The sequence below is a fragment of the Thamnophis sirtalis genome, unplaced genomic scaffold, assembly GCF_051295495.1.
Source record: "Thamnophis sirtalis isolate CommonGarterSnake01/CBP01778 unplaced genomic scaffold, rThaSir2_p1.2 scaffold_4, whole genome shotgun sequence".
Classification (NCBI taxonomy): domain Eukaryota; kingdom Metazoa; phylum Chordata; class Lepidosauria; order Squamata; family Natricidae; genus Thamnophis; species Thamnophis sirtalis.
This window is the reverse complement of record NW_028261384.1, coordinates 120997573-121019238: the sequence shown is the minus strand read 5'-3', so window position 1 is coordinate 121019238 and position 21666 is coordinate 120997573. Positions and strand designations below refer to the sequence as shown.

Below are 21666 nucleotides of genomic sequence, written 5' to 3'. Positions count from 1 at the left end.
CTAACAGAACTGGTGATTAAAGTGAATTAAGATGGAATGATTTGTCTAAATGATGTGGTCTTTTCAGAAAACCTGGATCGCTCCCTTGTGAAAAGAGGCAAATAATTTGTAGCTATGATGTCTTGAGGGAAAATCAGGTAGCTCAGATACCCACTGGAGACCTACGGGTGTAAAAGTGATCTTGTGAATGCTGCCTCCCTTCTCTTTTGCTGCAGAAAGCTGCGTCATTTAGCTTCATATTTATATATTAAACTTTGCTTCATGCTGAATATATAGAAGGGAACAAGGAGGTTAGCAAAAGCCTACGGCTAGGAGGCAACCTGCTGACGGAAGGGTAATAGCCAACTTGAAGAGGCCATTCTTGCTTGGAAGAGCAGAGAAGCCTGCAGATCCGATCAGAGACCTAAAAGGCCTCAAATGATGAGTGCCGCACATCACTAGGATCGCCTGATATGACATATTCAGGGCTGACAGCTGTAGCCGCTGCAGGCAACTGCCAGCATGTGGGATCTGGGCAGCTTCTGACAAACCATTAATTGCTTTGAGCTCCCTCTATTAAGAAGGCCAGCTGCCTCAGAGGCTTGGGTGCCCTGTGCATTTGCTATTCCCTCAGTCAAATGGCTGGTGCTCTGAGAAGCGGAAAGGCCTGACTTACTGGTCTTGGGGTAAAGGGGGTTTCCCCACCTTTGTTTGTTCAACTGAACAAAACCCAGTGGTGATGCCTCTGGAGAGGGCAAAGCTTCTAATAGGAAGTTCTGTGAGGTGACATCTTGGTGGGTTTTCATTTGCCACGTTCAGCACCTCCTGGGTGCTGAATCTCAACCTCTCCCATCCCAAGTCAACAAGGATGATGGTGATGGTGTTGGAGGAGGAGAAAAATGCACTCTTAACTGCAGCCCAGAAATAAAACCTTGCGTCCTTAACATCTACGTGCAAAATCTATGTATCTTCCTGCCTCAAGAATGACACCCCTATCCCTCCTTCTTGGTTTCCTAGGCCTAGCTGCTTCTTCCTCTCGTCTTCCTCCTTACATCCTTGTGCCCCACAAAACTCTGAGACCTTCTTCCCTACCACCAGCCTTTGCCAGGGTGACTCCCTGTTGCATCAGGGTTCACCTTAACCTATCCAGCAAATTTGAACTTCTTATCCTTCACTGAATTTGCAGAGCTGCAGGATGCCAACCTCCTTTTTAGGAAACGCATCGCCAAACAGCTCGCCCTTTTGCATGATTTCATAATGCCCCCCCCCCTCTTCCCTCAAGCTCTTTAAGTCTTTGCCATTATGCTTGCGATCCTTCTGAGTGAACCTTTATTGGGGCACCCTCATTTTGACCCGGACTCTGCTTTTTCAGTTTAGCAATGCATGAATATTGAATATGTTTTTCTTGGCAGCGTTACATACAAAACCCCAGGGATTTTTTTTCTCCCCCCTTCAGTGGGGGAAGATTGTTCTTTGCCTAGTTCAATTTATGCACATCTCACTCCACTCCATTTCTTGGATCCTGGTGTTCAAAAATTCAGGTCAGCTTTCAAATCTAACTATCAAATCTTCAGTCATTTCTGTAACTTCCCGTCAAGGGTCAGCCTCAAATTTCTGCTTCACTTGCAACCTTCTGCAACAACCTGACCACCCCCTTTTTGTAGATAATAACTTCCCTTAAAATCACTGCCAATCTTTATAATGGCTCAAAGATATAGGAAAAGGTAAAATCTAAAATCAAAGATATAGGAAAAGGTAAAATCTAGCAGATTTTACAGATTTTTAAAATAGAATTCCTCTCCGTTTTCCAAAGAGCACCCCAAATTACATTCTCCTTGCTATTGACTGGGATCCTCATCAGATTTCTACATTCTGCTTACTACAACACAGAGAACAACCCCTCTCCTCCTCCCCATCTTAGGAGATATCACAGACCATCAAATACCAATTCCCTTCTTTTATCCTCTAGTGACGACCGACGACCGTCGTTTCCCTATAGCTGTTTAAAAATGTGTGCATCCCCAAGCAGCGAAAACGAATCCCCCTCTTTTTTTTTGGTCCATGTCAAGATGTATTTTCAAATAGGCTTCCCTTGCCTACAACACCATCTTTACAACAAGCCCACCTGCCATTTGCTCTGGGGAAGGGCAGGGGGGGAGCTGGTAGTGATGAAGATGGATTTTCAAACCCCCCTTTTCTTTAATACAAAAGATGGTTAAATTGAAATAAGCCCCTTTCCGTTTGGGTCATCGGCCGCCCCCTCCCCAGCCCTTGTGCTAAAAAGCTTCCCGCTTACCTTGTAGAAGAGACAGGGAGCAAAGCAGCAGCAGCAGAAGAGGCATGTTGAGTCCTGCTTTTTCCAAACAGCGCATTTTGGATTTCTTCAGACCTGCAGAATACCTAGTCTGGCTATTTCCTTCTCCTGCCAGGCAAGGGAGCCGTGGAGCTAGGAGTCTGCTTAGCAAATGAAAATGCAGTAGCTTCTTTACAAGGGCTAGTTCTGTAGGATTTTTCCCTTTTGCCTTTCCAAAGCAACCTAGGCTTTTTCTATTTGTGTTTTGGAAATGTGCCTTTTCTGCAGTCTGCTCCTGCTTGCTGCATAACTGATTAACTGTGTTATCTGGACCCCCTCTTCCCTTTTTCGCTTATAGAACGAGAAATGCAGCGGACTGCTTCCTTTCGGTGAAATTATTTTTCAGAGCAGGCATGATGTCAGGCCTCTTTCACCCAGAACCCCTCTTTTTCTCCCATGTCTTACATTCGCCCAATTGAATGGAGAAACAGGGGAGGCCAAAATGAATTTCTTTGCTTAAGAAAAGGCATGGATTCTTCTTCCTCTGCCACCTACATACCCATCTGGAAAGTCACCTACAGATATATGGCCATTACCATATGGTTTCTCTTCCCTATTCCTTTCTTGCAATAGATTCTCTTACCAAACCAGGAAAAACTTTAATAAGAATAGAAAGGTATTGTGAACGGTTCTTTTTTAAAAATGTAAAACCTTCAGTGTTTTGGCAAAGCAAATCTCTCTCTCTCTCTCTCTCTCTCTCCCCTCCCACCTTTATCCTTGACAATGAAACCCAATATGTATTTGCAGTTGCATTATTCTGAATATTATAGAGATGGGGGAGTATAAATCCTCACCGCCATCCTATGATCATAAGTATAGTTTGAAAGCGCAATATGGAAAATAAATTGTTTTGATTTTTTTAAAAATGAGGAACAATGTAACAGTCCATTCCTATTTAAAAATATACTGCTTCCTGATTTGCCAAGCCAATATGTAATAAATAAATGTCCTTTTCTAGATAATAAAGGGAAATTGTTCAAGATCTATTCTCTTACAGAAAATAAACCCTCTGTGGAGGAAAACAGATGCAAACTTTACTAGTGATGTTGCAAATATTATTTAATGATTTGTAACCTCACCTCCCACAAGAACTCTGGAAATAAGTTATGCATTTTGTTACAAAAATACACCAATAATATTTTGGTCATTCCTTGTAAAGAAGCAGATGAGGAGAGTAAAACATGACAGGCTCCTTAGATTACCTTTTTTTTTTCCAAAAGAGGTACAGCAAGAAACTATCAAAAATTTATGTTGCCATTTTTGGAAAATTCAAGGCAGGCATCTAAGCAGAATCTCTGACTCCATTTGAGCTTACGCATTTCTCAATGTGGGTTTGGGTTTTGTGTGTGTCTGTGTCTGTGTGTGTTGTTCTCATTTACTGTAGATATTTGCAAACCACATGCCACAGCATTTTTAAGGCAATATTTATTTAACATCTCACAGAAATGTTGTGTTTATTATTAAAATATTCTTATATTGTGCCTCATTCTTCTATTTTTTTTCTTCCCTTCCACAAAATCCACCTTAGAATTGCTCTTCTTTCTTCCTCTCTGCACCAACATTATTTGTGACTTTTTCCATCCTCCAACTTCCCACTTCCCATCTCAGCTCCTTCTTCCTCACAACTCCAAGGTTTTACCTCCCAATTATAACTCTGCTATAAAAACTCTACAGCCCCCAACACGACCATCGTCACCCCCTCCCATCCTGGGCCTTTTTTGTCTGAGGCTACAGAAGCCAGGCGCACAATCAAGATGAAAAAAAATATGCATTTTTTAAATAATTAGGGAGGGATAGATGTAAAGATTGTAGAGGTGGGGACATGATTACTCTTCGGCTGGGGGGGAGGGGGCGTGGCAAAAGAAGGAGCCTCCCCTCTTTGGCGGCTTCAACTTAATCTCCCTTCACAATGGTTACTATGAAAGTTGCTATGGGAAGATGGTTGCTAAGGAGACATTGTGGTTGCCAGGCAGTTGCTAGGATAGAGGTACCAGGAGCTGCTAAGGAAGATGCTAAGGATGGGAACATTCCGATTAGTAGTAACTATTGGTATGCAGTTTAAAGACTTTATTTCAGAAATGCAACTGATGCAGCAATCAGCTGCAGCCTGAAATGCATAGGTTGGGGGGGGGAGTGGAAAGATGGCTGCGCTGCAGGCAGGGGTTGCCTCCAATGTGGCTGAGCCTCTGCTGCAGTTAGAGGAGGAGGAGTGGCCCTAGTCTAAAGCGGGCCTAGCTAACAGCTTACCTTTTGGAGCCCTCAGCAATCCATCCTTCAATCCTACGCCCAAACTCGGAACCCTAGAAATGATTGCTTACTGATGAGATCAATCACTCAGGGTGACCATATGCCCATCTGAGGACGGTTGATACAGGGGGTTCTGAGCTGTGGTTGGGGTGGCTGTTTATGCAGCGAAACCTCGGCTTGTGCTGATACGAGGAAGGAGAGGAAGACGTCAAAGGGAGGGATGGCGGATTAGAGCAGCAGGAGGAGGGGAATGGGGTGGTGGTGGAGGGGGAAGCTCTAATCTTTTCCGGATGCCTCTGGTAGTCTATGTGCATGAACAGAAATTACTGTAGACAATTGGCAACGGAGCCAGTTCAGCCAGGAGGAGATAGAAAGAGAATCACACAGGGTGATAAAGGCATTTTGGGGGAGAGACAGACAAGGCAAGAATATTAGAAGATGGAAGGACTGGGAAATGGACAAATGAACAGGTAGAGATTTTTTTTAAAAGGGGTGGGGAGGGGAAACACATCTGTCTGGGGAAGGTATCATTTGTCTTGCAATAAATGGAGGACACCAGCAGAGAAGGTGACTAGTGAGGACGGAGTTAGAACAGACCGGGGATGGGTGGGTGGGATATTACAGAGATGAGAGGAGATAAGCAAAATTGATAAGGCAGAATGACGACCAGTTTAGAAGAAGAGGACATAGTGACAGAGGGAGAGAGAAATGGGGTGGAGTGTGGGACAGACGTGGTGAAAATGATTGGCAGAAGGCTCAGAAATTAGGCATTCATTTAAAGAACGGATTCATGCAGCAGAGGAGTGAAGTATTAAATGAGCAGGAAGAAATAGAAAAAGAGGGTTGAAAAGGGCACCCTATATGAATTGGCCTGGGCGATTCAGACTGGCTGGGCAGGCCAGCAGATTTGCATAAGGTGCTCTAACTTTGCCCGAAGATGCCCAGCATCATGGCTGATTGGGGTCTCCGTGGCCTTCTGTCCCCACTCCTCCCTGACCCCTCTACGTGGCACTCTCGACCAGAGCCGGCCATAGCTGTGCTAGGTTCTCTGGCCCTCTTGTTCATCTGGTACTGCTATCGTGTGGGAACAGGGCAAGTAGCCCCTGTGTCTCATCAGCAAGGTGTGCCAACCGAAGAAGGATGCCCTCGCCGTACCCTCAGGGGCGATGCTATCAACCAGCGCCTGTATCGCAGCCTACGAGATTATGCTAAGCGCTATTCGTGGTCAGGTATGAACCGGCTGCACAAAGGTATCCGGGACCAGGCCCATTATCAGCTGGGCGAACGGATGGCGATCCAGAAGCCCAGCGCCTTCTACCTCCCCGACTTGCCTTCGGCCCCCTATTTTGCCCGCGAGTCCCAGCGTCACGATGTGGAGATTCTTGAACTCAGTTTCCCGGCCATCCTGCGGGAATTCGAGGGCATTGCAAGGGACTTTGAACCCGGAGCCCCAATGCCACGGGGATGGATGGTCAACGCCAACCCTGGCTGGCACAGTTATTACCTTTACCGACAGGGGGAGTGCATAGCACAGAATTGTCGCAGCTGCCCATGGACGTATCGGGCACTCAGCGCACTACGCACCTTTATCAACGCCAATTGCTTTGGGAACGCCTGCTTTAATGTCTTGCAGCCTGGAACTGTGCTACCTGGCACCTATGGACCAACGAACACCAGGGTACGGTGCCACCTAGGTGAGCAAACACTAGAGGAGCAATGAATAGGTCAGATCACAGCATCTACTTAGTGGGGAAGGGGCACCAGTATCTGAAAACCTGTATTGTCAGCATCTCCTTTCAGCGCAATACATGCTGTCTAGTTACTGAACTCTTTTGTTCCCTAAATAGGAGCTGTTTATAAGCTTGGTTTATCATGATTGTTCTATTTTATTAACTATGCTATTTATATTTAGAAGCAGCCAAACAAGCAGATTGGAATAATTGTTGTGAACTGCAGCACTGCTTCAGATGAATTTGCTCCACAAATTATAAACAAATCTTATTTTTTAGAAAGTCTGACAAGTGGCATTTCAGAAGAGGCATTCTTTGTAGGATGCCTCTTCAGGGAAGGTGCTATGAGAAACATGCATCATCGGCCAACACTTTGATCTACAGTGCAAGTATGATGGGTAGGTGGGTAGGTAGCACAAGGAGAATCAAATAAACTCTTTTTACCTTTTTATTTACAACATTTATATAGCACCCACCCCAGTCTTATAACCAATTCTTTGTGGCTCCTAATCAAGTTTTCTAAAAGTTTAAAGTTTTTCAATAGCTTACAATAAAATGTCAGGCATTTGACTTCAGATGAAGGCAGGAGGATTCGAACAGGGTTTTTCAGAAAACATTTTTTTTCTGAAGATCTTCTTTTCCCAGTCTCTGTGGTCCCAAAGATGTTTTTTTCCAGAAGGTAACTGGACTTTCTTGCTTTTTTTTTCCTTTTAAAACTTTTTGCTTCTCATCCAAGAAGCTTCTTCAGTTCTAACTGTTAGAACTGAAGAGGTTTCATGGATGAGAAGCCAAATGTTTTTGAAGGGAAAAAAAAATCAAGTAAGTCCAGTTGCCTTCTGGAGAAAGCAGCTGTGGGAGAACACGAATGATCAAGGGTCTCCAAAGACAATTATCTTCTGTAATTTCTATATTCCTGCTATGACTGTTCTTCGCAAGACAGGCAAACAGTTTACTTTCTGCTGAACCAAGGAGGAGATCCCCAATTCGTGGCCACAATTCTGGATGGGGTGATAAAAATTCTATATGCAAATGGGGTACCCATTCTTGGTTTTGCAAATGACAGTTTCTCTTGCTCCCAACATAGGACGTTGTTTCCATAATTAGTGCTTTACATCAGCATGTTTCTCTTCTCTCTCTTGTGTGGGGTGGGTGGGATATGAAACATCCTTCAGTAAGCCTCCCTCTCACAGCTTATTCATTCTTCTTCTAGGGCTAAAAGTGCCACCTGGTTGTGAGTTGGTGGTAGGTGGTGAGCCACAGTGCTGGTCTGAAGGGTACTGCCTTCTGGTGGACGATTCCTTCTTGCACACTACAGCGCATAATGGTAAGAGTGCAAAAAAAAGCAGGCATAAGGACTGAAGAGAGTTGTGCTCAAAAATCTCTCTTCCCAAAAAGCAGTTGGAGGCTAGGACTTCCTTGAAAGCTCCCCATTGTATAAATTTGTTCTAAATAAAAGTGCTCATCAGCACATCTCAGCTTTAGGAATGTCACACCAAGGTTGAGTGGTTGTCTCTTATCCCAGTGGCCCCCAACTTTTTGGGCACCAGGGACTGTCTCCATAAAGAGAGTTTTTTTCTATGGACCAAAGGAGGCGTGGTTTCGCATGCTACCTGCACACCAGAGATGGGGCTTCACTTATTTGTGTGGCCTGGTTTCTGGTATGCCGCAGCCAGGTGCAAGTCTAGAGACCATACCAGGTTGGGGACCCCTGTCTTATCCCACTTCTCCAGTGAGCTTTGGCCTCTTTAAAAAGTCTCAGAGTATGAGCGATCCTGTGGCACGACAAAACCGCAAAGCCCTTATCCGCGGAGACATAAGCGCGTTGCTAAAGCCGCGACGTCATCATCACGTGTCATCACCGCTGCGACAACAGCGCGGCAACAGAAGGGCGCTTTAAAACGGCGCCACGGCAGAAAGCCGATTTCCATTAAGGTAAGGGTTAGGATTAGGTTTAGGGGTTTGTTTTAGGGTTAGGTTTAGGGTTAGGTTTAGGGTACTGAGTGCTGGGGAATGCGCGGATTTGCTCTCCGCGATTATGTCATCGCGGTAGGGTCGCGTTTTTCCTTAGCGCTTTGAACGGCGCGAATTAGTCTTCGCGCTTATGTCTCCACGGATAAGGGCTTCGCGGATTTGTGGTGGAACCGAGGGATCCAATACCAGTAGTGGGATCCTGCCGGTTTAACAACCAGTTCGGTGATTGTGTGCTTTACATGTGTGCAGTTTTAACAAAGCTTACCTTCCACGTTACTTCTGGGGAGTAACACAGCTGAGGCAACCCACTCTGCCACAGGAATCAGCTAAGAGGATATAGGTAAATAAAGCACAGGGGTGGGCGGGCCCATATGATTGTCAGAGCAAACCGGTTCGCTCTTCAGCTGATCCATTGGAACTATTGGTTCGCCTGAACTGGTCCAAACCAGCTGAATCCCACCCCTGTCCAATACTATCCTAAATTCACGACCATCTGACCACCTCTAGGCAATTTTCTTTCCTACCATTCTCTCTGTGTAGGATTTTGGGAAGTTTCCCCAAGAGAATGTATTTTGCACAATTTTAAGCACCTAAAAGAGAGTTGGGGTATTTTATTTATTTTTGGCAAAAGGTTTTTCCTTGAGGAATCATCTATTCAGGGCTGCATTATGGAACAATGACGAGCAGAGCTGAAGCGAGTAAAAGGTGAAGTCCAAAGATAAAATACCCTAGGTAGCATCAAAATCCTCCTACCCATTTTCTAGGTATTCTGTTATTTTGATGATTTTTTTTGACATTGGGTCAGGGCTAATTGAACCAGGTTTTGCTGTATGCAAAGCAGATTAACTACAATTCTAAACCATTAGCTATGGTGCGAGTTTTGCCCAACACGCTGGTCTAAAATATGGTTGGCAAGTATCACAATAAACCACAAACTAGCCCAATCCCATTTATATCTCATATGTTTGCTACACCAAATTAATGTAACCTTTTTAATATAATTTTTTTTCTTTCATTTTATCTGCCAAGCTATCGTGGAGAAACACCTTGTGTTGGTCTAATCTGCTCTGATTGTTTTGAAAGGATTTGAAGTTAAATTGAGATGATAACTGCAACCACCTTTGTTACAGGTTCCCCCAGCGATGGACCTCAGGTGATTTTTATTGCTGATCTCTGGCACCCCAACGTAGCAGGGCCTGAAAGACAGGCATTGGATTATATCTTTGCCCCTGGACGATAGATGCTTGACCCAACCAGAATTGGGGGCATGGACACAATCTCAAAATATTTGCTGCTCCTCACAAAAATCAACCACTCCCTACACTCAATAGTCTTGGACCTAGAGTCATTGTTTTGCAGGCTGAATAAGGCCCAATGTGTAATGCAAAAATGACAAAGAGTTTTGCAAAGCCATGAAAATATCTTTTTCTTCAAGGTGATTCTGTGCCCTCTCATAAAACTCATCCTAGAGATTTTTGTGATCTGGGACATTTTGGTTTTCTTTCTTGCACTGTATAGTTCCTTGTTGGCTCCCCGCTCCCTCTCACAGCACTGTTCTGTTCAGCCTGTGCTGGTGGGAATGTTGCTGACTACACTGTAGTGCTAGTTACCTTCGAGTTTAATGAAGTATATGAAATCCACATTCTGTATTAATAGTATAGATTTCTTCAGGGTTATTTTGGGAAGAAAAGGAGGGTAAGAAATTAACCAAAGTAAAATAGTCTGTTTCTACACATGTCTATGGTAAATTATTGTTCTTTCACAATATCTGTAGCTCAACATTTGTGTCAAGGGATTTTAATTTTGAAAAATTCTAGCCAGCTGTATTCCAATAAAATCCTTAGAGACTCATGTTTTTTTGTCAAGACATTTTTTTTCCTTGCAGGAGAAACCATTAGGAACTTACTCATGTGAGTAATGAGATTAAAGGCACTAGCCACGATTTTATTCTTGAACATCAGCCAGGCTTATTTTTAAAAAGTGCATTAAACTGTGATGTCAGGAAGTGCAACCAAACAGTAGAAGGAAAATCACATGGGATGGAAATCAAAAGCTGCAGGGAGTAAGGTAAATATCAATCCATCTGCATAGAGCTGGAAGGGACCTTGTAGGTTTTCTAGTCCAACTCAAGCAGAAGACCCTACAGCATTTCAGACAAATGACTGTTCAGTCTCTTCTTAAAAACCTCCAGTAATGAAGCATCTACAACTTCTGACGACAAGCTGTTCCATTGGTTAATTGTTCTTACTGTTAGAAAGTTTCTTCTTAGTTCCAGGTTGCTTCTGTCCTTGATTAGTTTCCATCCGTTGTTTCTTCTCTTGCCTACAAGTGTTTTAGTAAATAAACTGACCTCTTTGTGGCAACTTCTCATATACTGGCATACTGCTATCATTTCATCCCTAGGCCTTCTTTTCTTTGGACTAGCCAAATCCAAATCCTGCGACCGTTCTTCATGTGTTTTAGTCTCCAGGCCTTTAATTAAGTGCTTCTTTGCAGTTTTTCCAAAGTCTCAACATCTTTTTGTAGTTTGGTGACCAAAACGGGATGCAATTATAGAAATCACTGACAAGGTAAGTACTATGGTAGTATATGAGGAGAAGAACATAATGAATGCTTATTTGTCCAGAATATCACTATCCCAAATCAGACAAGCTTTTTTTAATCCACGTTTTCCTGTATACTTTTAAAAATACTTTAAATTAGAATATACAGGTAGTCCTTGACTTATGACCACAAATGAACCCAAATTTTATGTTGTCAAGCGAGACATTTCTTAAGTGAATGTTGCCCCATTTTACAACCCTTTCTTGCCACAGTTGTGACTGCAACTGTTAATTTAGTAACATGGTTGTTAAGTGAATCTGGCTTCCCCATTGACTTTGCTTGTGAGGTCGCAATAGTTGATCACATTACCCTGGGATACTGCAACCGTCATGAATATGAGTCAGTTGCAAACATCCAAATTTTGATCACATGACCATGGGGATGCTGCAACGGTTATAAGTGTGAAAAATGGTCACAACTCACTTTTTTCAGTGCCGTTGTAACTTTGAATGGTCACTAAATGAACTGTTGTAAGTCAAGGTACAATAAAAGTATTAAAGGTTTTTAAAAAAGAGAAAAATGAATAAAAAGAAAAATAGAAATGTGCCATCCTTTTATCATATTCTTTCTCCTCTTTCTGCTCCCCAAACCTGTTAAGATATCAGTTCAATCTTTCCTTCTTTCAATAAAAACTCCATGTAAGGCTTCTAATCTTTTAAAAGTCTTTGTTGTTTTTCCCTCTCATCAAATTCCTGTACACATTTTGTTTTAAATTCCCACACAGTATGAGTCACTGTTGTTCACTTTTTATATTTGTTCTTAAGATTTTAACTTTGACAGTGGGATCTTATTATCCTTCATAGAATAATTTTAAAACATACAGAGATAATCTGCTAAAAGAAGCACATGGCGCCCGCGCACAAAAGAGCATCTCAAACTTTTGAAGTAGAATCTGCTAAGTTTATTTGCCAGATTTGTGTCTATTTGTCCAAGTCTAATATGCTCAGCAGGAATTCTGAATAAGTTCCCCCCCCCCTACTCATCAAATTCCCAAGAGCAGAACAAAAGACTCACCCCATCCTCTCCTTGCGTTGTAAAGGTGACAGCCACAATTTCTATCTATGCATGTAAACCAGAGGTGGGTTCCTACCAGTTCGCACCTATTCGGTAGAACCGGTTTGTCACATCTACCGAACTTTTTAGAAGAGGTTCCACCAGTGGACCAGGAAAGCAGGGCACACCTACAGAAGAGGTTTCAAATTTTTTTGAAACCCACCACTGGTCCTTGGATATGATTATTCTACACTATCATGCTCATATTTATAAAACTCAGCGCCTCTGTGAAAGGTAAGGATGACTACTGCGTTTGTGGTGCGATCAGAACATTGATGTTGTTTTAACGCAAACCAAAGATGCCTTTTAAAAAACAAGTTTGCTTCATATTCTTATGGATGCCAGTGCTGTGTCTGAGGTAATTTAAGGTGGTTCTGACAAGTGTCCTTGGCATCTTCATATCCGGTCATTTGGGTGGCAAGCCACTCACATCTGGTCACATGGGCAACAAGCCACTCCCACAAAGGAGGCCACACCCACAGAGTAGATTCGAACAATTTTTGAAACCCACCACTGATGTAAACATGCTGTTTACAAATTGTGTATAAATTAAAGTTGATTAAGTTTGTTTACTATTTAAGATTTCTGATTCACCAGGCCATGTTCCCTGGCAACTCTAAGTATGGTACATGCTTTTCATTCACACGAAGTGAGGAATTGCTTTTTTTCCTTCCTTTAAGTTCGGAACTGGCAAGGGATCATCCCAGCAGCTGCATTGCCGTTTTACATCACAGGACATTAGAATAGGAATAGGAATAGAATAGAATAGAATACTGAAGACTCTGTCAAAAGGGCCCTACGCAACCTAAAACTATCTCTATCTATAGGTCCTGATGGAATATGTGCCTACTTTCTGAAAAAGCTCTCCACTGCCATAGTCGAACCTCTAAGCACTATCTATGAAGTATCTTTTACAACCAGCTCCTGGCCTTACCTATGGTCAGTAGCAACATTCATTCCTATCTTCAAAAAAGGAGACCACTGCCTAGTTGAGAATTACTGACCAATCTCCCTTTGCTGTGTCTCCTATAAAGTCATGGAATCCATCATAAACCAATCCATCACCCTCCACTTATAGAGACAAATAACCTACTCTCTAACAAGCAATTTGGCTTTAGAAAAAATGTGTCTTGTAATTTGCAGCATCTATACTACAAAAACATTTGGAGCACACAACTCGACCAGGGTAAAGCAATAGATGCAATCTACATAGGCTTCTGCAAAGCCTTTGATTCAGTGGTACATGACAAACCTCTGTTAAAACTAAGCTCCTATGGCATTTCAGGATCTTTGCATAAGTGGATAGCTGTGTTCCTATCAAACAGGCAACAAGTAATCAAAATTGGAAGCGTAATATCAAACTCTGCACCAGTTAACTGTGGTGTTCCTCAAGGCAGCGTATTAGGCCCCACACTCTTCTTTCTGCTTTACATAAACGACCTCTGCAATCATATTATAAGCAGCTGTGTCCTCTTTGTCAACAACGTAAAACTATTTAACATCACAGGCCATACTACCAGCCTTGACTATGTATCTGAATGGTCAAACAATTGGCAACTCCAAATCTCTGCTAACAAATGCTCTGTCCTACACACTGGCAACAAAAACCAGAACACCAAATACAAGCTGGGCGGATATGACTTAATAGATGAACCACACTCTGTTAAGAACCTAAGATTACTCATCTCAAAAGATCTAAGCCCCAGAACTCACTGAAACAACATTGCCAAAAAGGCATTAAGAGTTGCTAACCTTATTTTACAAAGTTTTTTTCTCTGGTAACACTATCCTGCTAAGTAGGGAATACAAAATCTTTGCTAGATCAATCCTTGAATATTGCTCACCTGCCTGGAATCCACACTGTATATTGGACATTAATACAATAGAGGGGGTCCAGAGATATTTCACAAGAAGAGTACTTAACTCATCTGCTCGCAGTAAAATACCTTATGCCAACAGGCTTGAAATTTTAGGCCTGGACAATCTCGAACTACGCCACCTACATTCCGACCTGAGCATAGTACACAAAACTATCTGCTATAACATCCTACCTGTAAATGACTACTTCAACTTCAACCGCAATAATACATGGGCAAACAATTAATACAAGCTCAAAGTAAACTACTCCAAAGTCCTAACTCGATTGCAGAAAATACGAATTCAGCAATAGAATGGCCAATGCCTGGAACACTCTACCTGATTCCATTGTTAGTTCCTCAAACCCCCATATATTTGACCTTTCAGACCATTTGTCTGAAATGTCCACTGTGGACCTCTCACGTTTCCTAAGAGGTCTTTAAGGGGGCATGCATAAGCGCACTAGCGTGCCTACTGTTCCTGTCCTACTGTCCCCATTGATACATACTCATTTTATGTGTTCATGGTTAAGTTATACTTATTTGTATCCATCTATTTGTACCAATCTCATGCAAAAATGCCCATGTCTATACTAATACCAGTTACCTTGTATATGTTGATAAATAAGTAAAAATAAAGAATATAATAAAATAGAGTAGAATAAAGCTGGAAGGAACCTTGGAGATCTTCTAGTCCAACCCCCTACTTAAGCAGGAAACCTTATACCATTTCAGACAAATGGTTGTCCAATCTCTTCTTAAAGATTTCCAGTGTTGGAGCATTCCCAACTTCTGGAGGCAAGTTGTTCCACTGATTAATTGTTCTAACTGTGAGGAAATTTCTTCCTAGTTCTAGGTTGCTTCTCTCCTTAATTAGTTTCCACCCATTGCTTCTTGTCTTGCCTTCAGGTGCTTTGGAGAATAGGTTGATTCCTTCTTCTTTGTGGCAGTCCGAGATATTGGAAGACTGCTATCATGTCTCCCCTAGTCCTTCTTTTCATTAAACTAGACATACCCAGTTCCTGCAACCGTTCTTCATATGTTTTAGCCTCCAGTCCCCTAATCATCTTTGTTGCTCTTTTCTGCTCTGTTTCTAGAGTCTCCACATCTTTTCTACATTGTGGTGACCAAAGCTGGATGCAGTATTCAAAGTGTGGCCTTACCAAGGCCTTATAAAGTGGTATTAACCCTTCACGTGATCTTGATTCTATCCCTCTGTTAATGCAGCCTAGAACTGTGTTGGCTTTTTTGACAAGGACATTTGTGACAGGGAACCGCACAGCGTTATCAATTCCAAGATCGCAAAAAGATTGAGGGTAAGCAGACAAAACGGGGTAAACACAACCTCAATTTACAACCACAATTGGGACAGAATTTCTGTTGCTAAGGACAGTTGTTATGAATCACACCTGTTTAATGACATTTTTGCCAGTTGTTAAGTGAATCACTGTAATTCTTAAATGAATTGTTTGGTCATTTAAGTGAATCCAGCTTTCCCCATTGATTTCAGTTGCTGGAAGATGGCTGGGAAGGCTGCAAATGGGGATCATATGACCCTGGGACACTGCAAACATCATAAACGTGTGCCAGTTGCCAAGAACCTGAAGTCAGATCATGTGAACATGGGGTTGTCACTGCAAGCACCAGTCATTTTTTTTCACTGCTGTTGTAATTTTGAATGGTTGCTAAACAAATGGTTGTAAGTCGAGGACTGGCTATACATGGCAAGTGAAATTGTAGGTACTCAACCCCTCCTCTCTTCCTGATTGGCAACTCTTTCCATTACTATAAGAATAATTCACAGAAATTAAATTAAAAGCAAACTCACAGAGTTTTATTACACCCAGAAACATGAAAGCAAGCACCTCCAGCAACCCGTATGGGATCAGAGTCTAAGTCCAGGGTACTAATGGGGTAAGACAGGAGTTCCTTCCCCTTGTATCTGCACCCATAGTTCCATTCCATCCTCCTCTCTCGGCTTATCTTCTTCATTATTGTTAGTATTTGCGCTGACGAAGGAAGAGACCAGAGGGCCGTTTTGGAGTGGGTACATCATCTGAATCAAGGTCGAAGAGGTCACAGCCGGTCTTCATAATTTGCTCCTCCAGCACTTTGTGGCGCTTCATGTCTGACAGCACCTTGTCCAGGCGAGCTTCTCTTTTCTGACTCTTAGCTACCGTGCCTGGAAATTAATCAGAAATCAGGATTGGAAGACGAAGTTCATACATCAAACTAGCTTAATAGGCCTGCGAGGTAAAAATAGAGTGCAATCTTTGCTGTTCTTACAGAGAATTGTAAAATAATTAAAAACCACGAGGAAGCAGGTGGGAGAAAACTGCCCAGCAACAGAATTTATTTGTTGGATTAAGAAACTGACATCTTTGCTACCTAAATAATGCAATTTTATACAGATAGTCCTCGATTTACAACCATTGGTTCAGAGACTGTTCAAAAGTTACGGCACTGAGAAAAGTGACTTATGACTAGTCCTCTTACTTAGGACTTTTGCAACATCCCTGGGGTCACATGACCAAAATTTAGATGCTTGGCAAGTAGGTGTAGCATCCTGGGGTCACGTGACTATTTGCGACCTTTCCAGTCAGCTTCTGACAAGCAAAGTCAATGCAGGAAACTGGATTTCCTTCATGACCATGTGATTCGCTGAACACCTGCAGTGAGTTGCTTAACAACTTTGGCAAAAAAATAAATAAAAAGGTCATAAAATCAGGTGCGACTCACTTAACAATCGAATGGCTTAGCAATGGAAATTCTCGTCCCAATTGTGGAAGCAAGTTGAGCACTGCCAGTACTACTTCTCAGCAATTAGGGTACTTCAAAAAGTGAATGTTACAACACAAGAGGTGATTTAATTTTTTTTTTTGTCTAGGATCCTCTTTCTAAAAATTTACTATTTTTAATAAACCCTAGTGGGAAATGTGGATGAAAGACATAACTCTGAAAATATAACCATTTTATTTACACATACACACACACACACGTACTGAGTCAGTATTGATCCCTGGGGATTGCCTAGGCAAGTCCCTGCAGTTTTCTTGGCAAGGTTTTTCAGAAGTGGTTTACCATTGCTTCCTTCCTAGGGTTGAGAGAGAGGGACTGGCACAAGGTTATCCAGCTGGCTATATGCCTAGGGTGGAACTAAAGCTCCTGGTCTCCCAGTTTCTAACCTGGTCCCTTAACCGCTCACCTCTCTGGAGTTTTTGACTTCAATAAAAATGATTAAATGGGTATGATGTATAAAAATTATGCAAGGGAGGAAGTGTTTCTTTCCTTTTCTCACGTACATAAGCTAGAAGTTGGAGTCCAACAAATGATGAGAGATTCAGGACAGCCAAGAGGAAGTAGTTCTTCAATCAACTCAGAGGAGGGATGACTACCAACTTTGCATTACACAAGGATCAGACACCAAGTCATGGAGAATGATTACACTGTTCAATACCTGCTACTCATGATGGCTGAACGTGATCAGTCATGAATCACGTTTTTTGTAACTTCAAACAGTTGCTAAAAGAATGTAAGTTGAGGACTATCTGTATACGGCAAGTGAAATTGGTCAACAATTGCTCCTCTCCAGACTTGCTAAACAAACGGTTGATTATATCTGGATTATGATGATATGAATATGACGGTGCAGTGATTAGAACGCAGTAATGCAGGTTAACTCTGCCGACTGTCAGCAATTCGATCTTGACTGGTTCAAGGCTGAGTCAGCCTTCCCTCTTGGAGGCCAGTAAAATGAGGACCCAGATTGTTGGGGGCAATATGCTGACTCTGTAAACCACTTAGAGGGGGCTGTAAAGCATTGTAATGCGGTATATATGTCTAAGCGCTATTCCTATTTGCAATTGGGAACACAGAGGGAAGGTCCTATTGCACTCATACCCAGCTTGTGGGCATAAGCAACTGGTGGGCCAGTTTGGGGGGGGGGCAGAATGATATACTCCATAATTCATTGGCTTGGCAATGCTCTTCTTATGGAAACTCAATTGCCTTCCTTACGTACCAGGAGTTCTCCGTCGATCAATCAAGGAGCTTTTGGGAGTGGCAGGCTCATCATCAAAGTCGAATTCAGTAGGCACATGAGGCCTGGAACAAACAGAGGGAGGGGGAAAAAATCAACAGCAATATTCTCAAGCCTATCATTCTTCCCCTTAACATAACTTCAAATCTTAAGATTCCTCCCTCCTTTAAGCCAAATACAAAAACTAATTTCTCACTTCTCCTCCTCTTCTTCTTCTTGGTGTTCAGATTGTCCATCAGATTTATCCTCATCTTCACTGTCAGGCTCTGGGGTTGGGTTGCGCCGAGGGAGGATTTCGGCCTGAATCTCCAGAGTCCCATGCTCAGCAATGAGCTCATATAAACGACGGATCTCCTTGGGTTCAGGCATCCAGTTATCTGGAGAATCCAGCTCCTCATCACTGCAGGGGACGCACCAATCCTCTTCAGCAGATTCTTCTCCCTTGCCTGATAATTCCCCCTCAGTTTCTCTGGCAGCGTCATCTTGTTCCTCAGTGGCAGAAGCTAAATCCGGACCAGGCCCATCTTCTACTGCCAAGGATTGCATCCCTGAGGTCACTTCCCCTTCCTCCACAGTGCTGGCTTCTTCCATGGCTATAATAAAGAAAAGATGAGACCAGAGGAGAAGCACAAATATGGCGAATTCTGGGGTGTCAAGAATCTGAGATAACTGGCTAAACATAACGAGATATAACACTGTAGCTACTCTACAGCTACAGTAGTGTATCCCAAAATGAAGAAAAGCACAAAATAATGTTGTGTCATTGAAAACGTAAAATAAAGGAGTCCTTGCAGAGTTTATTCCACTAGTCATTGCTGACTATAGGGAGCAGTGCTCATCTCCATTTCAAAGCCATTGAGCCAGCACTGTCAAAGCAAAGAAATGTCCACGGTTATGTGGCCAGGATGATGTCACAGAGCACTGTTACCTTCCCACCAAAGTGGTACCTATTTATCTACTCACATTTGCATGTTTCAAACTGCTAGGTTGGCGAGAGCTGGGGCGAGGATGGGAACTCGCCCTATCTTGTGCTCAGGTCTTGAACAACTAACAAGCCAAGCATCTTAATTTCTGGTTCACAATAAGCAGAATTTTTTATCATCTACCAATCCAAAATAGATTTATGCACTAATGAAACATCTATCAAAATAGGAAAGAAAATGGCTTCCAGGAGAAGTATGGTGAACTCTTGCTCTTCATGAAGAGACAGCAGGACATCATTGCCCATGTGTTTGAGTTCTGGGAGACAAAAGAATTAGCCATCTTGTTCACAATCATGGCGAAGCCTTGTAAAGGACTCTACGTTTACAAATCTCCCTTTCTAATGACTTTCAGAAATACTCTGAAGTATTTCAGAAGATATTAGAAGCCTTTGGAATGACAGCAGTTGAAAAGTCTTCATTGGGTGGGTTTATTTTCAACTCTGAACAAACAAATTAATTACAAGGTTAAGAACATAACTTTTTTGAAATAAACAGCAAAAAGCTAAATATGATTTTGATCTAAAAAGTCAGAAATGGATGTAAGGGCCCAGGTAATTTGGAATATTGACTTTTGCTATAAGCTTTTGGAATTAACTACACAAAAAAGCAACTTCCCATGCAAAACATACTTACTTTGGTTAGGTTTTAATAATACTATGCTATTATGCCTCCAAGATATTGCAAGAAAGGGCAAGAAGGTTTTTTAAAAGACCTTTCCACTGGGGGAATTAAAAGCAGTATATAAAGATGGTTTTGATTCCAGTGATTTTTCAAGAGATGGAAGTCATGATGAAAGCCTATAGTAATTTAGAAATATATATATACTATTATCACAAAAAAAAAAACATTTAAAAACATTACAAATGCAGATGAAATTGCAATCTTCGCCATTCAGTTGCTAAAGGGTTGCTATATTGGCAGGAGACAAACATCACAATCCTAAAGAAATCTAAACAGGTCTAAATATCTTCATGTTCAGGTGGATTCCTGTCAAATTAGTATATATACCAGTAGTCCGATTATTCAAAATTAATCACCTACTCCAGGTTTGAAGAGGGCAGTATAGACATATAAAGCAGATATATGAACTATGAGTTCACAGGATCTCTTCATGTCAGGCCTCTTATTTTTAATCATAGGCAATACTAATATAACAACTCACTAGAATTGTTGTACCAATTCAGTCAAATTGGCGTAGTGGTTCAGGCACTAGGCTAGAAACAGGAGAACTTGTGTTTTAGTCCTGTTTTAGTCCTGAAAGTTGGCTGAGTGAATTTGGGCCCGTCAACACACTCTCAGCCTAATCTATCTAACAGTTTGTTGTTGTAGGGAAAATAAGAGTAGTAGTATTAGGTATGTTCCCCATCTTGAGTTATTTATAAAATAAAGGTAGGATAAAAATGTAATTATCAATAGCTAGAATGCATACACAAAATGTTGCCCACTTGAAAACTCTGTACAAATACAGGTAGTCCTCAACTTACAAGAGTTCATTTAGTGACCATTCAAAGTTACAAAGGCACTGAAAAAAGTGACATAACTTTTTTCATTTACTACCATTGCCGCGTCCCCTAGTCAGTGATCAAAATTCAGATGCTTGACAACTGACTCTTTATGAAGGCTGCAGTGCCCCAAGATCATCTGATCCCTTTTTGCGACCTTCTGACAAGAAAAGTCAATGGGGAGGCCAGTTTCACTTAACAATCATGTCCCTAACTTAACAACTAACTTAACAACTGTGGCAAGAAAGGTCGTAAAATGGGGCAAAAGCCACTTAACAAATGTCTCACTTGGCCACAGCAATTTTGGGCTCAATTGTGGTCGTACGTTGAGGACTACCTGTATTTCCTCATGGTTATCACTTAATGGAAGTGAACAGAAGGAACCGAAGCTAAACAGGTTTTTTACATCTGCATCATACTAAACCACATTTATATCTTGAAGAAAAGAAAAGAAAAACCCCTGGAGCCATGGTTTTTTTTTTTCTGAAGACCTACCCCAAAATCTCCAAATGTTAACCGTGAGGACGTGTCAAACGAAGTTAAGGATTTCGGTACAGGAGTTAAAAGCGCAGCCTTAAAAGCTCCAGTCCTGTGTTCAAGTCCCGGAGTGGTTGTACATGAGATACTCACGGGACCAAAATAATTTAACTGCTTTGCAAAAAAAAAAAGCAGATGCCTCGGATTTAAATCTTAGGCCAATAAAAGAGCGGCGAACCCGCTGCCTTTTTGAGAAACGGCACTCTGTGCATGCTTAGAGGCACTTAGGGGCCCCAGTTCCAAGGGGCGGCGCTAATCCCCAAGCACACAAACGGAGTTGGCGATTCCACCGCCCCATCGACGCATCGGAGCTCGCGAATGCTCTTATCCCCCCCACCACCACCACTTTCCCCTCTAGCGAGGCTGTAAAAGTCGAGCCCAGCACAATCGATCGCAACTTCGAGGCGGTGAATCCAATCCCGCCCCCTGAGCGTTAGGGGGGGGGGGGAATAAACGCTCCGGCCTGGCTTGGGTGGTGCATTGCGCATGCCGATTTTTAAAAAAATCGGATTTTGTCCGGTCTCTCTAACAACCATCTTTTTTTTTTAATTTCAACTGTTTATTTTCCCATGTTTTCATACAACATTAGAGATTTAAAACTATTACGAGAGACCAAAAAAAAAAACACCACTTAAAATGTATTTATATGAAAAGTGCGAGAAGGGGCGGCTCCAGCTATTGAACATTGGTGTGGCAGAAATCATGTCCCAATAGAAGAGAGATCGGTTTTTTAAGGTTTCTAATCGCAATACACAAAAAAGGGAATCTGGAAAATTCGTTCAATGTCAAATAGATGTTTATTAAGAATGAGT

General features: G+C 42.1%; 3 protein-coding genes across 9 annotated transcripts in view; 1 reads left to right on the top strand and 2 right to left on the bottom strand.

Annotated features, from left to right (window-relative positions):
* The window catches only part of SEZ6L2 (seizure related 6 homolog like 2), a 41091-nt gene extending 36393 nt beyond the window's left edge, over positions 1 to 4698 (bottom strand). For 2 of the 5 annotated variants that reach the window (XM_087714023.1, XM_087714024.1), the window contains exon 1: positions 2276 to 2920. In XM_087714023.1, the coding sequence (XP_087570149.1) occupies positions 2276 to 2351 (76 nt within the window). In that variant the 5' untranslated portion in view covers positions 2352 to 2920. Of the gene's footprint in view, positions 1 to 2275; positions 2921 to 4579 lie in introns of those variants that run through there. The other 3 variants (XM_087714021.1, XM_087714022.1, XM_087714020.1) reach the window with 3 other exon arrangements.
* Positions 4699 to 5215: 517 nt separating this feature from the next.
* Positions 5216 to 10131, top strand: ASPHD1 (aspartate beta-hydroxylase domain containing 1). 2 transcript variants are annotated; one of them, XM_087714025.1, is made up of 3 exons: positions 5216 to 6273; positions 7520 to 7633; positions 9411 to 10131. In XM_087714025.1, exons 1-3 carry the CDS (start codon positions 5517 to 5519, stop codon positions 9518 to 9520), a joined length of 981 nt encoding a protein of 326 aa, XP_087570151.1. In that variant the 5' UTR covers positions 5216 to 5516; the 3' UTR covers positions 9521 to 10131. The 2 variants fall into 2 exon arrangements, with proteins under 2 accessions (XP_087570151.1, XP_087570152.1); XM_087714026.1 differs by lacking the exon at positions 7520 to 7633.
* A 5474-nt stretch (positions 10132 to 15605) lies between these two features.
* Positions 15606 to 21147, bottom strand: PAGR1 (PAXIP1 associated glutamate rich protein 1). Of its 2 annotated transcripts, XM_014061149.2 has the most exons (5): positions 20813 to 21147; positions 19449 to 19612; positions 18029 to 18425; positions 17815 to 17897; positions 15606 to 15975 (listed from the first exon to the last, which is right to left on the bottom strand). In XM_014061149.2, exons 3-5 carry the CDS (start codon positions 18421 to 18423, stop codon positions 15791 to 15793), a joined length of 663 nt encoding a protein of 220 aa, XP_013916624.1. In that variant the 5' UTR covers positions 18424 to 18425; positions 19449 to 19612; positions 20813 to 21147; the 3' UTR covers positions 15606 to 15790. The 2 variants fall into 2 exon arrangements, with proteins under 2 accessions (XP_013916624.1, XP_013916625.1); XM_014061150.2 differs by lacking the exon at positions 19449 to 19612.
* Positions 21148 to 21666: the final 519 nt, after the last annotated feature.